At 42.3% G+C, this 20,668-nt stretch overlaps 1 protein-coding gene across 5 annotated transcripts in view; it reads right to left on the bottom strand.

Annotated features, from left to right (window-relative positions):
• KCNC1 (potassium voltage-gated channel subfamily C member 1) overlaps positions 1-15,625 on the bottom strand; it is a 131,254-nt gene extending 115,629 nt beyond the window's left edge. For 4 of the 5 annotated variants that reach the window (XM_074884304.1, XM_074884307.1, XM_074884305.1 and 1 more), the window contains exon 1: positions 14,477-15,625. In XM_074884304.1, the coding sequence (XP_074740405.1) occupies positions 14,477-15,046 (570 nt within the window). In that variant the 5' untranslated portion in view covers positions 15,047-15,625. The remainder of the gene's footprint in view (positions 1-14,476) is intronic. The other variant, XM_074884306.1, reaches the window with a different exon arrangement.
• Between the last annotated feature and the right edge of the window lie 5,043 nt (positions 15,626-20,668).

The following is a 20,668-nucleotide window of genomic DNA, read 5'->3' as shown; positions in this document are numbered from 1 at the left end:
TGGCTCCTCTCTTTCTATGTGTGTGTTTAAAAAATAAAATCACTGCCTCAGCATATTGGGAGATTCAAACCCACAACTGACTACTTAGCATTTCAATGAAGGTAGGTGTATTTTAAGAAAAAATGTATTCTACCCTAAGCTGCAAGCCTGTGGTGAGTTTTGTTAACAAGAAGAATTCATAATTTGGGCTAGTGAGTTGGCTTAAGAGCATTTTTTGTGGCCTGTGGGCATTTTAATAGCAGAATTGTGTGAGCACTTGCAGTGAGCACTAGCAGCTTCATACAGCTTGATACCTTCATGTCATCTTGTAATTTTTCTTGATTACAGCTAGTATCATATGCAGTGCAGGAAGTGAATGAGAAGATTTTTTTTTTTTCCATTTGCATCCAAATCTTTATTGATACGCCTCTCGAAATACAGCTTCTGGTCTCTCAATAAACATGGTACAGGGCTTGTGAACATAGTTTCCACACATAAGTTGTCTACTGCATTTGTATGAGTGTATTTCTGAGCCCTTTTGCCATCTGTGTACATTACAGCTCTTGTAGGAAGATCTTTAGACCAAACTGCTGCTGCTGTCTGTGGACAGTCACGTACAAGCTCACAGTAGAATTATCTTTGTTGTTGTTGTTGTTCTTTTGCTAAAGTTGTCAAAGTGAGGAACAGGGGATGACACAGAAAGGGATTTCTACTGTAAGTTTTGCAGTTACTAGAATTAATGATATGCTCACAGCTACCAAAACCCTGGTTGGCTATTGGGATGAACAATGGGATCAGATATCCTTGTGGCACAAAAAAAAAAAAAAAAAAGAAGAGCTGTCATTCCTAACATTCATGTCTTGGATCTCTGCTTAAATTTACAGCAATTCTCACCTGTAAACATGTACCTCTTCTAAAATAGATTTAGGACAATCAGGATAAAAAGAGATAAGATGAAATTTCTCACTGGTCTGAATTAGACCGTGCTGCTGAAGTCAAGAGCAGGGAAAGCTTATATTTGCAAGAAATGTCATAAAATTAAAGAGCAGTTGTGTGAGGTGTTCTCAGCAGACATACAGCTACTTTGAAATCCTACCTTGGATGAAGAGAGTACAAAAAAGTACTTCATGTTGGTGCTTGTAAGAACGGTACTCGAATAATCGAAACAAAAGCCTATGGATACATAGTCCCTCTGTGCAGTATTCCAGAACCTCGTTATGGATCCAGGGAGGAGAGCAGATGCCTGCTTTACCCAGTTTTAATTCCTATCTGATCGAGGTTGTGTAATGTGAGTCTCTGCATAAAGGAACAAATGGCTTTAATAGCTTCATAGCAGAGTTCTCTGCCTCCTGGAAGAATGAAAATAAGGATGACCTCCCCAGATTCCTACATGTGAAAGATAACTTTCCCCTATTTGCAAGAACCCAGCAGAAGTTTTGTGGATGTGTCCCGTTCCTTTGAATTTTCTTACAAGGTGACTTTCATCCTAATTGTCTTGAGTATTTTGCACTTCAATACTGAATACTTTAAAATTCAATATAATATTTTGTTTATATTTTGTCCTTTTTGTAGAAGTTTTTCAAAGTATTTTCATAATTGGTTAAGACTCACAGAACCTTCATGATGCGGGGAGATACTAGTACTGTCAGCTTCCTTATCAGATGATAACTAGACACACAAAGCTACCACACCGACATTTTAAAAAGTTTTCAATACCTAGCTTTGGGGATCAACTTGAAGAGACCATCTGCAGCTGTCATTGACTTCAAAGGAAGCTATGAAAATCAGGATCTGATGCTGAAATTCCTGTTGTGACCTCCTCTGTGAGATCAACATTTATATCGGAAAGGGATTTTTGCTGCTATAGGATGTCCAAAGCTTAGTGAGACCACTGACACAAGACTTAGCCCAGTGTTTGAAACCTGCTTGTGATTAGCTTGTTTTCAGCGTGTTTTCAGGTGCAGTAGTGGGTCTTTTGGATGCCAAACACAGTGTCTTGAAAACACCATTCCTCTTGTTGCAAGAGAGTAGTTAAAAAAAATAAAATGTACAAATTTAATTACAAAATAGGCTGGAATGTTTTTCATGTACAACTTACAGAGAACATGAAGCCTAGGAACACAGCTCCAAGCTTCCTGGCTTTTGCTCATATTCCTGCCACAGTTCCCAGTAAGGTTTCTCTTTCATCTACATTTGCTGTATTTCCTCCTTTCTTCCTTTCTAATAATTTAAGAGACAAGATGACAGAACAGATTAGAAAAATATCTATAAATAATACCGTACGTAAAGAGGCATTTACCCACTGAGTCTTAAAACTCATTCCCTGATTTGGTTCTATTTTTATAAGCTTCATTTTACTTGACACTGACAATGATTCATATAAATATTAAGTATTCATTTTTAGTCCATTGCACATAAGTGAAGCTAAACTGTAGTGTTCTTTGGAGTTTTTACCCTGCAGGTCCTTACTTAGGATAGAAAGAGGGATAGGAGGATTCAGTTCCTAAGTACTCTAGAATTTGGTCCTATGGTCCTATATCTGATAGCACGGATGTAGCATTTTTAAAATTTTCAATGACATTGATATTTCAAAGGGGCTTTTTGTTGACTTTATTCCTTCTGCAGGATATAAAAATAGGGCATGTTACCCTGAATTAAAATCCAAATCTGAAGGCTGTGGAATATAACATGATTTCTTATTTATACCTCTTTGTTGAGTTGTGGTTATATAGAACAACTCTATCACTGTTCTTTTGCTATATCTTGTTTTTAATTAAATCAGTTTTTAAAATGTTTTATTTATTGTCCAAACATTTTGTTCTTTAGACTGCACAGCAAAGCTTTTTAAACAATGAAAGAAAATATTTTTTCAATGTTTGTCACTTTGAAATTCTAATACAATTGTGTTTATTATAGCAGGATTGGATTTGATAACAGATGGTAAAACTGCAGAACTGCCTCTGCTTCATTAGAGCCCCTGGCAAGACTCCTGTATAAGGTAAACTACAGTTTAGAGAGGGATATTTAACAATATACTCTTCACAGTTTCCAGTAAGATCTTGAACTAGTATTACGTGTATCACAAATGTAATAGCTAGAATGTTTATTGATCACTTCTGTGTTGGTTGTTAATACCAGAGCTAAAGCATACGTGCTGTAAAAGACCCTGATCTTGCAAAGACTTGTTCTACTGCTTTTCCAAGTTAAATTTATCCTGGCAATATTTTAATTGAGATTGCTTTCCTTTAATGGTGATAATGCACTTTTATTCAAAAGTAATAAAAAGTAAGTGATCAATTTCCATTTAAATTAAAAGAACGTTTATGTTAAAATATTGATGAAAAAGCAGCCTTCAGAGATTTTAAGAATGCTTGTGTTTACATGGCATGACTGAAAGGTGACAGATTGATAGCTGTGGGAAACATAGGTCTCTCTTCAAAACAAATTATGTGATGTGTCCTTACAGTGACTTGGGAACTCGCTTTTCACCATGGTGGCACCACTTAGACTCTGGGGTGAAAACGTTCTCTCTACTTCTGTGTATCATCTCATACTTTTTTGTGCATTTTGTATTTTCCTTCTCCATAGGGGCTGCACAGAGATCACTAATCATTGCACAACGGAGTCAACCGCATGATGACAACATATAGTTACTTCCTAACAGGAACTGGCTTCACACTAGTGAGTGATTGAATATAAAAAACCATCATTGTCATACGCTGAAGTTATACTGTGTCTGGCAATGTCACTACATATATCTGTCTTCTACTATTCATCTTGCTGAATTCAGTAGCCCAGAATTACAGGAACAGCTTCTTAGTTCCACATTATTAGGAAATGCTGCTTGCCACATACCCAGTGTATCAGTTTGTGAATTCCTCATGCCGTGCAAACTGGACCAACTTCACTAACTGCCTGGATTATGCAGCTGTCTGAAGCTGGGAAGTCTCTTGAGCAGAGACAGATGAAAATTTGAAATCCTGTAGTTGGAGGAAGATATTAAACCTGAAATTTCACATTCTAAGCAAAAAACTGTAATCACTGGTTTATCGCTTCTGGGGAACTTTTTCACACTACTATCATCTCCCGTTTTCATTTGAGCACGTTTTTGAAAACAGTTTATATTCAGTGTGTATTCGGCCAGTACATTTAAACGTTTGTGCCTGTTAGTGAAGAAAAATTATGGGCATTAACAAGGCTTTGATATAAGGCAGCAAACAATACTAAAGCAGTTCTGGGCACAGGCAAAACAATACTGTAGGCACTGGGAAATTTTAATATGCATTTAAAAAAATTATATCTGCAGGGTTAGTGTTTTGGGAATTGTAAGTTTTGAACTCACATGGCTACATCCTTTCATGAGTCTGGCCTCAGAAGTGAAGATGTAGGAACTGACTGCTTGATTTCTGTGATGCAGGAGTGAGGAAGAGTCGGTGGGTGCCCAGCCCTGCTGTTTTCGTACTGGCTGGCACAGCTCAGACGCAGACCGCACCTTTTGAAGAATCACAGCTTTGGGTGATCTTCTGCTCCAGTCCAGGTTGGTTTGGGAAACACTACGTGTGAGCATAGTGTAAGTTCTTCCCAGAGATGTTTACTGTTAACTTGCTGTTTTTTTGGTAATAGCATTTAGAGGTATCAACAGAGATTATAACCCTATGGTGCTAGTTACTGCAATAAACTCATAGTAAGGGAGAGAAGAAAAAATGTAAATCAAATAACCTGAGAAAAATTGTTTTCCTATTCTGAAAATGACATACTGAGATTCAATGTCTTGTATGATTCCACACACAGTAAAATTCACAGAAAATGAGAAGGGCTGAAGCATACCCGAATGACGTGGCTTAATGAGCTAATATAATGTGGTGTTTGTGTGCTTGTGCCATTGCAAACGTTCATTTGCTGAGCTATATGAATATGGCCTGCTTTTGTACTACTGGCATGCTCTAGATGCTAGCTGAAACCCCTGAGAGGAATCTTCAAAGCTAATGTGCAAGCAAGTAGGGCGCACAAATAATGACTTTACTGAGATTGGCTAACAAATGCTCACTTGATAAGCCGCACTAATTCAGTTGCTTGCAATCATCTGTCCAAATCTCAGGTTTTGGGGAGGTTTTTTTTTTGCTTTCTAGTAAATTCACACCATGTAGGTCTGTATATTTCTGTGGACATGTGCGGACTGTTCTGAATGAACGTTAAAGACCGCCTAATACGATCAAAGGCTTGCTCTGCCGTCCTAGTCAAGATATCCTTTGAGGACTGTAAATGTGCAGTTTTAGGGGTTGCTGTAGCTGACAGTAGTACATATGTGAAGATGAATTTGTGGTTTGGAGTTGAAGATGCTATAGAATTGCTATTGAATTTCAAACTTTTCATTTGCATTTAGTCCATGTCATTGACACTTACAAAGTAGACTGAACTTCTTTTCTTAGCGGAGCGGTTCTCCAAAAGATGTTTTCTTTAGAACAGTGAATGCACTTTTGCACTATTGATTTCCTGCTGCTTAGACATAACTAACATTTCAAGTAATCTATACAGTTTTGAAATTTACATTAGGTCTTTTAATAAAATCACTAGCACCTTTGGGACTTCTTGGTAGGATAAACACTGAACTCCTATCAGCTGAACACTAAATTTCAATATTGCTTAAGCAAAATTCAGAGCTAAGCTGATCTGCTACCACCCCAAAAAAAGAAAACCAAACACCACCTCCACCCCCCAGCAATTGACTCAGTCTGGTATTGGTTGAGCTATCATAGCACGGTTAGGTTGTTCTTGGTTTGTCCTTACAAGTGCTTTACTGAAAAAGCCTGAGTTAAAATCAGTTCTGCATTATGCAGGACACATTCCCAAGAAGTGCTAAGACGTACTGTCACTAGATTTCTTGCAAAACTCCACACTAGAAGCAATGGGGAGATCCATGCTAAAAAAAGAAACAGGAATAGCACAATGTGGCTGATATCATCTCTTGTTTTTAGAGTAGAGATCAGAGGCTGCTGTGAAGGCAAGCCCTTTTGCATTGAGTGTTGTGGCAATTACACAGTTGTCCTCGTCCTCAAAAATTTTGCCAGAAATAGGTCTGCATGGGTCTCTGGCTGCATCCCACAAAAATCAGTGGTAGCTGTGGCAGTGGCCCTACGAGGTGGGGGGAGGGATTTTACTGATGGTCTCTTAACTCCTTGCCTGTGTCCTTTTCTGCTCTAAGACGTGACCTCCCTTTGCTGGATGTTGTAGGTGCTCAGCATTTTTAGGGGTTTCTTCCTGTTATTGTATTTTTTTAAGTCTGTTATCAAATTAGAAGCATTCTGATTGAAGGTTTTCGTTTAATTAATAACTGGATAAATCACAAAACTGGCCTCCACCATCTATACCTGCCAATTGATCCAGCATAATGAAGACTGCAAGAATCCAAACTGAAAAATACAACAGGGAATTGGAATTATTGCAATGAATTTTCAAAGTGAAATCTGCAGCAGAATTTGTGATGCATGTCAAATAATAGGCAACCCGAACTGTCCCATCTTTCTGTATGTGAATAGGGAAATGCAAGTAATGTTTTAAATGTGTTTTTTGGAGGGCAAAGGTGGGCAGGAATAGGGATTCTGCTGCAGTTTAAACAAGGAGCTGTTATCCTGTTGGTGTATTTCTGTGCACATTTTTAATTGTGAATGCTGAGTAGATGATCCAGGAAATTCAGGAAAGAAGACGGATTCGGTTTGGTTGTGCAGACCAAAATGCCTGTTTTAACTTGTATTTGTCTCTGGGAAATTACAAGACTCGGTAGGAATAGATTTTGCCTTTGTTATTTAAAACCAAATAATCTATCTTACTGCTTCTTAAAGGGACATTCTTTCCTGGGTTTTCAAAAGCCAGTAGGATATTTTAAACCATTTCATACAGTCACAACACCACAATGGTCCTGACCGAACATTTCCTCAAAGTAAATCTAGCAGTGCTGAGATTTACTGCTGCTCCTGAAGTATCAACATAATTATGTAAGTGTGTGCCAGCAGCGTGTGCCTGTGTTGGTAGCTCATGTGCAGCACACACATCGCTGGCTGTCCGCAGTGCACTGAAATTGGAGATTTATTGCATTTACAAAGGGCCATTACAATGCAATTTTAACTTACTGTCATTAAAGGGTCTTACATCATAAGCAATCACTGCAAAAAGCCTTGGACTGAGATTTATTCATAATTTTTATAGCATGATTTATTAGAGCCCTCATTGTATCTTATAAATCATATCTGAAAGAAATGAAAATCAATTAGGGCCTGGTCCTTTCACCTTTACCCATGTTGGGTAGTACCTTGTTCTCAGCCCGAAGGAAGCGGGGATATTCCTGGAGTAAGCTATCACTACAAGTGTAGGAGGGAAGACAGCAAAATCTGAGTCCTTACTGAGCACAGGAGAGAGATGTAGAAATTATTCTAGAAATGACAGCATTCGGTTTATATTCCAGAGGGAGGGGGTGGTTCTCCATAGATTCATAGATTTCTCTGATTTCATCCGATCCTAACACTCCTGTGTACCATTTGGAGTGAATCACATATTTATGTAATGCAATATTCAGTAGAGAAAGCCAAGTCAGCCTTCTAATACTGTTCTTTCCTCAGATCAAATTCAGCATATAGTAACTGAGAAGCTAATTGTAATACAATTGCAAAGATCTCAAAATGGCTGTCCTATTAGTCTTATCCCCCAAGAATGCACTGAAATTTCATAAAATCAAGCCTGTACAAAATGGAAAGTCACTTTTGCAGTCTGTATTTGCGTGAGAAAGAATTACGCACTTGATTATCAATTAAGGCCCAATTTTTCAGTCGGAATACTCCTGCTTGCCCTTTTTATTATGAAATACAGTGCTTGGATACGATTTGGTTGACCATTAATTGAAGGCATGTGGTTTGAATGGGGATGTATTCTATAGCCTTTTGTAGTAAAAAAGGCCTGTAAGATCAGGAAGATCTTTGTCAGTATTAGAGTTCTGTGTTTTGATGCAATGTGCTAAAGATGCTCATGTCTTTAAATTATTATAAAAATACATATTTGAATATATGTATGTTCCTAATAAATTGCTAAGATCTATTGCGCTTCAGTGCTTTGGAATAGAAATATGTAATGTATCTATTAAAAAAGCAGCACACTGCAATTAATTTGTTATCCTGAACCATGCTGCAGGAAAATTCATTTCTATCCTTGAAGTTGGTGGTAATTTTGGCACGGAATTTCAATAACAGTTAGGCTGGGCCCTCTGTTGCTGATTTGCTAACATCTCTCCTTATGTTAAAAGAAAGGCAATATGTATAGACTTTACTAAAGTACTACCATAAATATACACAGATCAGTCATGTATTTTTACAAATAAGAAAGATGAATACCATTGAATACTAGACTGCACAGCAGAAGGAAAAACAAGATGGAAAAATAGTTTTCCTAGGTATAGTCTAATATACCACATTTTTGTGAGCAGTTCTAAAATAGAAATATTATAATTGATCCACAGATCTTTTTATCCTTTGCTCATGATATACCAACAGAGAATATCAGTATTTTGTTGACTTTTTTTCCTAACCATAACCAAAATAGCAAATGTCAGGAGAAGGGCAAGGAAAATAATTGAAGGTAGAAAGGGATGGATTAAAGAGAGAAGGGACCAAATATCATACTGAAACCAGTCACTAAATTCATATCGATTTCAGTGGCACCACGGTTACATTTTCAGAAGTATTTTGGGACAGTTTAATTTTGAAGTCCTTCCTCATATGGAAATCCCACTCAGCATCGTAGGAGGTGGCAGTGATAGGAAGGCATATACATGTGTATGCATATGATGGTATGATCCATACAATCACAGCCTCGGCTAAATCAAGTAAATTTTGTAACCTAGAAACATTAAAATTAAGTAAGATTACAAAAAAATTAAAATTGCAACAGATGCTGTTCTTTTTTAAGGTTTTAGAATAATAGAAATAAAATTGGAAATAGGCAAATGGATTTAAAAAAAAACCTTCCTTGAATTAAAACTGCTAAGTCTGTACTAGCTAGCCATAGATTTGTCAGGTGGATAACATCATCCCTCTCATCTCCCTGTGAGATTGTGACTTCAAAGAGATTGTAAGATATTCTGGGCAGACATCATATCTTCCTGTGTGTTTCTGAACAACTCAAACCAATGAAGTCATGATTCTGCATGGCTGCTGTGATCTTTCTCTTTTTTTTTTTTTTTTTTTTGTGGTGGTTTTAAAATTTATTACTCTTGAAGTCAGAGGGACAATTCCCAGGAGTTATTTGTGAGTGTGCCCGCTCCCACCTTGGCTAATTCAATAGGGACTGACTGTGGGACTTGGTGTGAGCGCCGAACACTTTCTAGCTGGCATTGCAAAGGCTTCTTTGGACAGGACACTTACATGCTTACTAATGGGTTATATAAGGATTTGCAGTAACATGTCCCTTGATGGGAGAAAATAGGAATAAAATGGGATTTTAGGAACTATATTAATAATGAATGATAGAATGGTAGTTAGTAGATGTCTATCTGTAATTCCATTATACTACAAGTGCAGGGGAAATATCATTTAGTGTGGAAAGATTCTCATTTTTCCAGAGCTGTAATGCAGCGTGCAGTTAAAATTAGGCTGTCTCGTTAATTGTCAAAGTATATGGTGAGAATTACTGCAGCCAGCCTCAGTGCAGGATGAGATAGAGCTCTGCAGGGGAGACCTTGCAGAAAGGCCCAAGGTGGGTGAGCCGCTCCATCAGGGCCCCTTTGCTGAAATCCCTCCCTGGGGAGAGGGGTGGCTGTGGGTAGGGGAAGGCATGTGGGGTGGTTCTCCTCTTTTCTCTCCCTACCTCAGGCTCAGTGGGAGCCCCCTGAGCACTGTCCGTGGAGCACTCACTCCTCTGTGAAGTGTGTCCCGTGCCAGACGGCTGCAGAATGAGCACTGCTTGTGAAGGGTGATGAGTATCCATTCCCACTCCCTAATACTTTCCCAATTCCTGAGCTGGGCCAGGGTAAAGGATGAGCAGAAATCACCCCAGCCTCTAAGCCTCGAGACAGTATGGTTATTCAGGAACTAGGATCCCATAAGCTTCCTCGTACCTATGGGATGTAATTTATATAGAGAAAAATCAGCTTAAATGAACACAGCAAGGTTGAAATGCTCTGGAATGTACAAAAGAAACCTGGAAGAAATCCCTGGGGAATACCTTTCTCCTCATCTCTTCCTCACTATCCTTTTTCCTGTCTCCTTCTCAGTGTCGGAAACTTGTCCTTCAGAAATCACCCACTGAGGAAAGCAGATCCTTCTGCAGGATTTGAAGGGAGAACATGAGGAAAGGGTGAGTGAGAGTTTTGCCATAAGCCTTTCCTGTTCCAGATCAGAACTGTATAGCATATGCCAGGATGGCAAGTCAAGCTGTTGAGGACTTTCCATAGGACCCCAACCAGCTTTTATTTAAAAACAGAAAAATGTTTATTTGGAAGGACTACAAAACCTTTCCTGAGAGTTCATTAATGAAGCTTAACCATTCAGTTTAAATGTGAGCACTAGCGGAGAATCTCAGCTGAAAGCTCCTGGTTCCCAAGCACTGACTAACCTAATAACGACCGTGAATTAACACAAACACAACCTTGTCCTGCTGGGGAGGAGGAGAAGGAAGGGGGGGCAAAGGTGTTTGATACCTGCAGGCCAAACTCCCCAGGAAGTCAGTGGGAGCTTTGCTAGTGTAAGAACAGTATGACTGGACATAAATATAAAGGAGAGAGGATGCTAAGAAAATATTTTTCATGCATTTGTGTACTGGGGGCCTGTGAACTCTAGTGAGTGCAGAAGGCAGGAATTCCTACAATGGAACTCTCAGATATGCTGCTTTAGTGTATCTGTGTAGCTTTCTGTGTGTTTCTGAGTATATTTGCCCCTTTGCGCCTACTTATGAAAAACAAATTTACAAAGTTGCCTGACCATGCCGAAGACAGATCTAATAAGCTTTAAAGAAACGTCTCACCAATTTAGGTGCACAATATCCATTGACATGCAGTGATATTTAGCTGCCTGATCAGATGCTTTTGAAAACCCACCCAGATGCCTGTCCCAGTATCTCTGTAAATCTGATCTTTTCCATCACCTTATCTGTTAGTCTGTTCAGACCGCCAGGTACCAGACTTTGCCTCTGTTATCCAAATGTGGATTCTTTAAATTATGGAGAAGTGTGACACCCATTTGTCTTATTAAGGTAGGTGTCCTAGGCAATCTGTGATTTGAAAGAATCTACCCTTTCTTATTACAGATTTAGAAGATGATGCAATTTTTTAATAGTATTTAATCTTTTTAGAAAGAACTACCTTATTTACAAAATTAGTGTTTAGAAAACAAGAATTTAATTAAACTCAGCCACTGTTGTTTTAACAAGAAACTGTTGACTATGTTGCACCTAAAGACAAATGATTAGTGACTGGGACCTTACGCTTTATCAAAGTAAGTTTAGAAACAGACAAAAATTTGCAGAGTTAGCTGATTTTGCCTGACATACACAAGTGTTCTTCCAGTCTCCCCTGGCTGTTTACAATGAGAACAGATGTCATTTAGTATGAGTTAGGTGCTGGTGAAGCAAAACACTCAAATTTACTTGTTTGTAAGCAGTGTCCATCAAAATGCTCCAACAATGGCTAGATTTGAGTAAATGCTGAGCTTTCCATAGACAGGTCTTAAACATTCACTAAATTAGCGTACCAGATATAGTCCAAATAAATGTTGCTTTATTCAGATATGCAGGTTTTCATTTAAGATTCATATACTATATTCCATTTACTTGCCCAAGTGTAACAGTATAATGGTTATGTAAACTGATGCTTATATTAAGATGTTATTTTGACATACATTTTGGTGCCATACGTAAACACCAAACATGTATATACTAATCACCATTAGTACAAGTCTCGGATCCAGTTAGGATGACAAAATTCTTGTGATGTACTTTTTTGGCAAAATGGCAACGTGAATTTAAATTTTTGCGTGACTGAAATACAGTTTGTAATCAAAAGTAGCGTACGCAATTAGAAGTGAGGTAACAGTGGATTTGTTGCCTGAATCTACTAATGATTGCTTTGATATACCATTCACTTGTTAATGATGCTGTCAATTATTTTACTGTAAATTAGCTATTGTGAGTTTAAGGTCTTTTTGCAATGTCTGTGTTAGGTTACAGGAGCATAAATCAAACTCCCATCTCTTTTTACATCCATAACTATAACATATGGCTTTTATTAGAAAATGTTAAGTGTCTTATAATGTCTTCTTAATGGACAGTGTGTGCATGTGTTGATGATGAAAGCCATCTTCCTTCATGCAAAATATTAATGCATACGGCCTACGTCTCCATAGATACAAGTTAAAGAATCATATTTAACCCATGAAATATTCAGTATACAATTCAACTTTGCCCAGAATTCATATTTCTCTAGTTTAACAATCCTTTAAGGAAAGAACAAGTTAGAAGTAAATCAGGGGTTGAATTCTATGAGGTATGCACATATAATTGTGAATAAACGGTATAACATCCAATGAAGAAAAAAAAAACCCAACAAACCCAAATCACTTCACAAAATGCCTATTCCTAAATGAAAATACCTGTAGAGAATTAGAAAATGGAATTTATATCCTCCTAGAATTCTAGCTTGTACGGCACAAAGACTCTTAATATTGGTTATAGATTTTTGTCCTCTGACCTAAAATATCATAAAGCTTCCAGGCAAAAGGGAGTTTTAGCCTCTTGTTCGTATCCTTTTCATTGGGACAGCATTACCCATTTGGCTTTTGGACCATTCCACAAAATCTTGGACAAGCACACTGCTTTGACTTGAAATGTGTTTTACCAACAGATTCCTGCGCACCAGAGATCTGCTATTCAAATCAACGCCTGCTAACATTGGGCTTGATTAAAGGAAGCTAACTAAGCCTTTTGAAGGATACCCTCCAGCCTTTCCTCTCCGTTTCTATGTTCCCTTGGCAGAAATCAGGGATGTGAAAGCTGCAATTCAACAACATCATCCTTTCATCTCATGGTAAATATTTTATTATTCCTTTATCCTCCATGCAATTTAAAGGAATTCATTTAAAATATTAACTTATTTGTTCAGGGAGGAAATCTCTAACAGGTATGCAAACAAGAATCTTTAGAAATGCACCAAGATATAACTCCAGGCTCTGCTCCAGCTTTCCCCATTCATTCAGCCTGCAGACCTGGCAGCTCCCTGCTGGAGATCTCTGCTCAGGCCGAAAGTCTCCAGCAGCTGCTCTTCCACCACCCATTCATACACAACCAGCTCCCCTGTCCCTGCATTTCCACTTCTCTTTCCTCCATCCGTCCATTTGCTCCCTAATCTGATCTCACTTCTTTGATCCTTCTCAGGAACACTGATCATCCTCCCACACCAAAGCACCACTCATCCCTGCTGAGGGCTGGCAGCAATTATGGTGTAACAAAGGTACATTTAAGAGAGTAAAACCTATCCAAACCAGTTTCTCTGCAAAGGCATTATCCTTCATCTATTTCCCTGCTTATCACTCTGGATATCTTGGGGGTTAATCCTGCTGCTGCTCCTGAAGTGTTTTCTTTACTTTTGACTTCAGAGGCAGAATTAATGTACCTATCCTTATATGTAATGACATGAAAGGTACCTACTTAGAGGAGCTGGGTGACTGTTTAAGACCATCTTTATCCACAGCTACGCTGTGAACTGCACCAGTGTGCATTCCCTTTCCAAAACAACCGCAGGCACCAGGAGGGGAGGAGTTGTCCTTCAGTAGCCAGGCAAGAAACCTGTCAAACACAGCGTCCCTTCTATATGAATGAACCCTCTCCTCTGATTAATACTTTGCATTTCCCACAAGGGAAAAGACAGAGTGAGGAAGTAAGTGAGGAACTGAATCACCCAGTCTCAGAGAAGCATGATCATAAATATTTAACATGGTATGTATGAGAAAGGAGAAAGGAAGAGACTCCCTTTCCAGTCTAGGCTGAGAAACTCTCCAAATCCCCTGGTCTCCCAAGGACTGCCTGCTCCTGTGATCTTTTCTCCATCTCGTAAAGGGGAGAGAGCCCTTAGCTCATAAGAGGCCTCTCTCTCTTTACTGGGGGATGACTGACTGAAAATCTGTGCATGGAGGGGAATTACCTGGTATAATGGAGATCTCCCTGGCCCATGAATGGGACCCTGCCCCAGGCTGTGGGTTTTTAGGAGCCCGTTAGAAAACAGGGTCTCTGGAAGCCCACATACGAGTACCCGAGCTCATGCCTTGGTGTCCACTCGTGCCCCGTGCGTGGGGCCTGCTTGAGAGCGTGGGTTATGTCCCCATAGCCCGTGCATGATTTTTGTACGGCTACACACACGGATGGCTGCTCTGCTCTGACACTGGAGATAACCCTGGTGATGCTGGGAGGAAGCGGGACGGAAGGGAGGTTCAAGTGTTTTGATGAGGGTGCTGATTGCATAGCTTACCCTTGCATATCTGGAGGAGTAGGGATCCTCAAAGAGCGCCCAGATGCGGGGCTGCCACCGTCTCCAGAAGCCCCCAGACCTGCCATCTGGGGAGTCACTAAGTGCTAGGCGTTTTGTCATCTCCAGCTCCTCTTCACCATCACCAGAGTCTCCGGTGCCATCTATGTCTCCGTCCTCGGCACTGCTATCCAGGGGCGCCCCACCAAAGCTGTCCAGAGCCTCTTCGGCGTCGCGGTGCTGCCGGTAGGTCATCCAACAGCAGGGCTCCACATCGGTCTCATCGATGCCCCAGAAGGCCAGCTCCTCCTCATAGAGGGGCCCGCACACGTCCGCGGGGCAGTGCAGCTTGCCCGTGCGGTAGTAATTCAGGATGTGGGCAAAGACGCCCGGGTGCCGGTCAAAGAAAAACTCATCCGTGCGGGGGTCATAGTCGAAGTGGCTGTGGGCATCGGGTTCGGCGATCCAGGCCAGGCGGGTGCCGGGCAGGGTGCGGAGGGTGCTGCGGTAAGTCTGGTGCCTAGTCCCTCCCACGTTGATCACAATGCGGTCGCTCTCGTCGCCCTGGCCCATCTCGTCTCTTATTAGGCATGTCGCAGACTCATCCAGGCAAGCACGGCAGGCAGCGAGCCGCTACGGGGACGGCTGCTCGGCGGCAGTCGGTGCCTAACTCCGGCCCCGAGGCAGGCCCGCGGCGGAGGGGCGAAGGGCCCCGGCCCGCTCTTGCGCCCCGGGGGCCGCTCCGCGGGGCAGCCGGTGCCGGGCGCTCCCGGCGCTGCAACCGCCTTCCGCGGGAGTCAGAGCCGCGGGGGCCGCGGGAGCTGCAGCCGCGGCGGAGGGGCAGGGGCAGAGGGGGCCATGCTCCGGGAGCGCGGGCGCTGCGGTGCCGGGGCGCGGGGACGTGCCGGAGGGGGAGGGCCCTTCCCTGGTTGGACGTGGCCAAAAGCACCAAAAAAAAAAAAAAAAAAAAAAAAGGGTGGGGGTGGGGGGGAGAGAAAGAACGAAAACAAAAAAGAGGGGAGAAAAACCGCGGCACCGGCGCTGCCCGCTGGGCTGGGGGCGGCGGGGCCCGGGGCCGGCTGCAGCCCCCGCGGGGTCTGCGGGGCTCTGCCCGCGCCCTGCCCGGCGGTGCTGAACGGACAGCGCCGTGCGCCGCCCTCGCGCCGCCTCCGCCCCTGCGGCCGGGCCGCGCCGCGCCGCGCGCGCTGCCGGTGAGGGCGGCGGGGACCCGCTGCCCCTCCCGCTGCCCCTCCCGCTGCTCCTCCCGCCGCCGCCGCCGCCGCCGCCGCCGGGCGGCTCGGTGCAGCCCGGTGCAGCCCGCCGGACAGCCCCGCGCAGGCGCGCTGCTCCCGCCCCGGCGCCGCCACTCTCCGGGTCCTAGCGCCGGCCCCCGCGGTCCCTCGGGGTCCCGTACTTCCTCGCCGGTGCCGGGGCAGGGCGCCCTGCTCCGGTACCCCCGGCCGGAGGAAGGGCGCCCTCCCCCCCCGCCCACGTCCCGGGTGACCGGCCCCTTTCCCCGAGCGCCGCGGCAGTGGCGCGGAGCGTCCCCCCGGGGCTGCGCGGGGCTCTCGGCGCTGCCCCGCCTGGGCTCCCGGTGACCCCTCCAGCCTCCTCAAGTAGGTCCCGGCTGTGCTCGTCTTTCGCGGACTGAACTCCCTGAAGGGCGCAATTCGAGACCCCCCAGACACAGGTTTCCCACGTCCCGTGCAATGGTGCCCGGGTGTGCATTTCCTACCGCATCGTGCCTTTACCTGGTCCCACACACCTGCTCCATTTTTCCATCTTCTCTTTTCCCTTGTTTTCCCTTCCCTCTTCACTTGTTCCGTCCCTAACACCTGGGCTGGTAGGAGGCTGCCAAAGGAAGTTTCACATCTACAAAAACACCGGTTCCTGCCCTGCGAGGAGCTTGAAGAACAGCAGGGAGGCGGTTGTGTGGAAGGGAAGCAACAGAGGTATGTAGACACGTTCCACATTTTGTTTTATTTGCTGCCGGCGCCTCAGGAGGAGTGAGCTTATGAGAGAGCCTGGAAAGCTGAGCCATTGTGGATGAATTATGGGAGGTCGTGTCATGATGAGGGGGAGAAACGTGTGATTGAAGGGTATATGGCTGAGGAATGCTGCTGGAGTGTGGAAGCGGTAGGGACCACAAGGTGCTCAGCAGAAAAGGGTGGACTGAGGGAATGCAGTTAGGCTGGGCCTGAAGGAGGACAGCGATTTGGATGTGCCGGAACAGCAGGTGAAGGACAAGGCTGTCGAGAAGCAAGTGATGTGGTCATGTCCATGAGAAGGTCATCCGCAGCTGCCTTGGGTTGCGAAGGAGCATTGCAGGTTTGGGGTGCAGAGATGAGAACTTTGCAGTAGTTGTGGTAGGATATACCAAAGAGGCCTAAACAGCAGATTTATCTGTGAAAATGGTAACAGATTGGTCTTGAAGCGGGTGGGGTAGAAGGAAGGCCCGGGAGCTGCGTGTTATTTGTGTGTGACTCATGGAAAAAGGGAGGGAAGATAGTGGAAATGGGGAGTACGTTACTGCTGTCAGCAGCGAGAGAAAAGGGAAATTGAGGCTAAACCAAGGCAACCCTGCACTTCAGCTAGCATAAACTGATGACAAAATCTGCAGGAAGAGATGCCAGACAGCCGCTTGAGCATTGGGATTGAACAGAGGCAGAAAGGTTGATGACAGAGGGAGAAATCTGAGAATCACAAGCACAGAAATGCTATCTAAAATCCTTGAGATTGCCAGACAGAGGGCACAAAGGGAGAAGAGGGCAGGTCTGCGAACCCAAGCCTGGCATTAAGAAAGGAAAAGAGGATAATGACTCATTGACAGAAATAATACAAGTGACAATTATTTTGTAATCATAGTAAGTCACTACTTTTGATAATAATAGATCTGGGGATTAATGGGAAAGCACCGTAGGGGAGGTTCTGAGAGTTACGAAGGCTGAGGAAGGCAGGTGACCCAGGAAGGAGGTTTAAGGACCTGTGAATCCTCGGCCAGTGGGTCTTTCTGGTCACATCCACAACTGTAGAGGTTCTTTCCCAGCTCATTAGCTCCTGCCTTCTGTGCCACCTTACCCCACATCAGTGATTCCTCTTTCGGAATGTCAGTGTTGAGATCTAAGGTGACTGTGGGGATAAAAGGGATATCTTTCAGCTTCTGTCGCTCCAGTTTCCCTTCTTGTCTGGGTGTCTGCAGGAGGGTGGTACAGGACCTTAGGAGTCACCTGAAAGTATGTGTTAGAAACCAGAAGGCTTGTTTAAAGGTGGTTTTCATGGACTCAGGTGGGGAGGCCACACTTAAATGACCTGCAAGGTTCCTTTGAAGAAACTAAAGCTGTAACCGATAAAGGAGCTTTGGTAGAAACGGGAGAGTTGGATATTTCAAAAGACACGTGAGAGGGCCCCAAATCAGAGATTGATGGGCAAGCGGGAGCTGTGAGATCTGGAGCAAGATAGCTGCTGAAATGGGAAGCTCTCTTAGAAATATAAATTGGGACATGAAGTTTATATGTTATTTTGATGTGGAAAATTAAAGATAACATCACATTTGAAGCTTATATTGAAGTTTGAGAGGGAAAGTGTTAGAAAATAATATCTTTATCAAACAAGGATCGTGGCACAAAATAACTGCATATTAAGACACAAAGACTTTGCTTTGCACTGTAGATTATAACATGATTTGCATTTGTTTAATTAGTGATAGCTGATACCACCAGATAGGTAGTTGCTGATTTACCCAAAATGAACATTTTAAGTCAGTCCAGCAGGTGCTGTGTATCAGCAAAGTTTTTCTTTAAGGCTCTCATATAATGATATAAAATTCTGTTTTATTTTTAAAAAATAATTTTCCATAATTGGAAATGTTTGGACTACGATAGATGAAACAAACCTAATTATTTTCAAAGAACTAATTTGTGGACAAAAAATTTCCATGGAAGTTTGTTTCATCTCAAACTGTACAGTGGCACTTCTGCCCCCCTAGTCCCACTGAAAAATAATGATATTTTAACTATTTTTTAATCTGGTTTATATTTGACATCTTTAAAGATTCTTCTTGACTGCAGAATAACTGCTTATGCAGACTTGATATCTCAAACTAGAAGCCTCAGTGTTCAGGTGCTGGGATGCTGAAGGATCTCTCCTCCTTCTGCAAAGACTTCCAAGGCTATAATGAGATTCCACAATCCCTTGTGAATGTGAGATGAACACACAAATGAATTTGCCACAGTCAAACATACCCACATTCAGTCTTTTTGGGTTCAGAATAGCTGCGTGTCTCCTCTATGCCTTTAGACTTGCCTTAGAGACAATACAGTCATTTGCAGAAGCAGGATCATGCATTTGGTCACTCATAACGCTATTGATTTCAGTGGAGTTAAAGAATGAATAAAATGAATGAACGAGTGAAAGTTTAGGTCCCCTGTCAATGAACTGAGACCAGTCCTCATGGGTGTCTTTTCTACGCTGGAAAGTGAAGTTAGGCAGGGAGGACTTAATGTGAAGGTGGATGTATATGTCCAGGAATTATCTAGTTTTTCTGTGGTATCTCTTGTCATTTTAAGTTTAATTAGTAATTAATCTTACTAAGTTTTACTTGCTAAAAAGAACTAAACCAACTTTAATAGTGCTGGGAGACCTCTGTGGGAGGCATGGAGTTGGTGGGTTGTTCAAATAGTTCACAGTCTGTTTGGAAAAGTATTCTGGTGCAGCAGCAGCAGGTAATGTTAACAGAAATTCTTAAAATGCATTAAAAGACATTAGCCTTGGAATTACATTTTGTTTCCTGAGATGATTCTCACAACTGGTGAGAGACTTTGATGATCATCTACCTTGAGCTGGGGCTGACCAAAACCTGACAAATGGAGAAAATAAGCTGTAGAGTTTAGAAAGACCTGTCTAAAGGCCTCCCTGGTGGGAGCCTTCTGAGAGGCCAGAATTGCACAGCTACTACCCAGGAGAGTATAAATGCGCTTTGAGCTGTCCTGGTAAAGTCATTTGGTCTACTTATAACTTTAGCTGTTCTTCTAAATCAACATTTTTAATGGTGGCAGTGGAAGAACAGCTTTAAGCCATAGCTCTAGTTTTTAAACTACTGTGTAACAGAAGAAGAGAGTGAGTCCCCTTACTAATTTTATCACTTGTGTTAGGTCACCCCACTGTCTCCTGTGTTCTGACGACACAGGAAGAGTAAGTCCTTCTTTCACCTCTGTATCTGGTGTCCTGGGATCACCTTTGTTGCCCCATGCTTCAGCATCCCCAGGGTAATAATATACGATGAAAGGTATAAGGTTGTCTTTCAGACAGAAGTCTAAATTCTGTCTAGAAAGAAAAAAATAGTTTGTCACGCTATTAATTTGTTAATCCAGCTGCTCTCCACTTACCGCTTTAGCTGAGAACTGCAGTGATTTCTAATATAACTCCAAAGGAGCTTTCTTCTCAATGTGGGAGATGACTGAGCATATATTCCCTAATATTCCTAAACTTAGTAACTCATAACTTTGGAGTGAAATTTTAACTTTTTTCCTTTTTTTTATTTTTGTATGAAGATATTTTACCACTTATGGGAGATGCTTTATTGACAGATCAAAATCACAGACTGTTGTATAGGCACAGAAAGCACATAGGGAAGCTTTGCTGTATGCTTTGGTGCTTTACTAGTAGAACAAGAGTATCTCATTCTGCACACCTCTTTAGCCTCTGCATTCACTGATGTTCCCAGTGAGGATACCAACAATGGTGACAGCTAACAAAGCACTCACTTCTGAAATTTAAGCCAAAGTCTGAATTCATCAGCCAGTTAATATTCAAAGAAAGGGGTTGTTATGAAAAACTTGTTGACCAATTCTAGCAAATGTAACAATATAAAGAGGGAAAAGAGATGTTCAGAGTGTGCGACTGTGAGTACAACTGGAGAGCCCATTCAAAATGTTTTAAAGCTGGAGGAAGCTGAGAGGGAGAGATTTATTTGTAAGAGTTATAATCTCAAAACGAAAGGCAGCCAGAGCTGGAACACTGGTTTTGCAATGCTTGAATGCTATAATTCAGTCAGTGCTCTCTTGTATTAAATTCATGACAAATCAACAGTATTTCAATGCAGTTCTTTACCAGTTCTAGATTACATCATGCTGTGAATTGCTCTATCTGTTAATATTGATCCTTGTAAATCATTTGGTTTGAGGTCTTCAAATGGAA

The sequence above is a fragment of the Strix uralensis genome, chromosome 15 (assembly GCF_047716275.1).
Source record: "Strix uralensis isolate ZFMK-TIS-50842 chromosome 15, bStrUra1, whole genome shotgun sequence".
Classification (NCBI taxonomy): domain Eukaryota; kingdom Metazoa; phylum Chordata; class Aves; order Strigiformes; family Strigidae; genus Strix; species Strix uralensis.
Note: the sequence above shows the minus strand (reverse complement) of the source record. Positions and strands in the feature narration are given on the sequence as shown.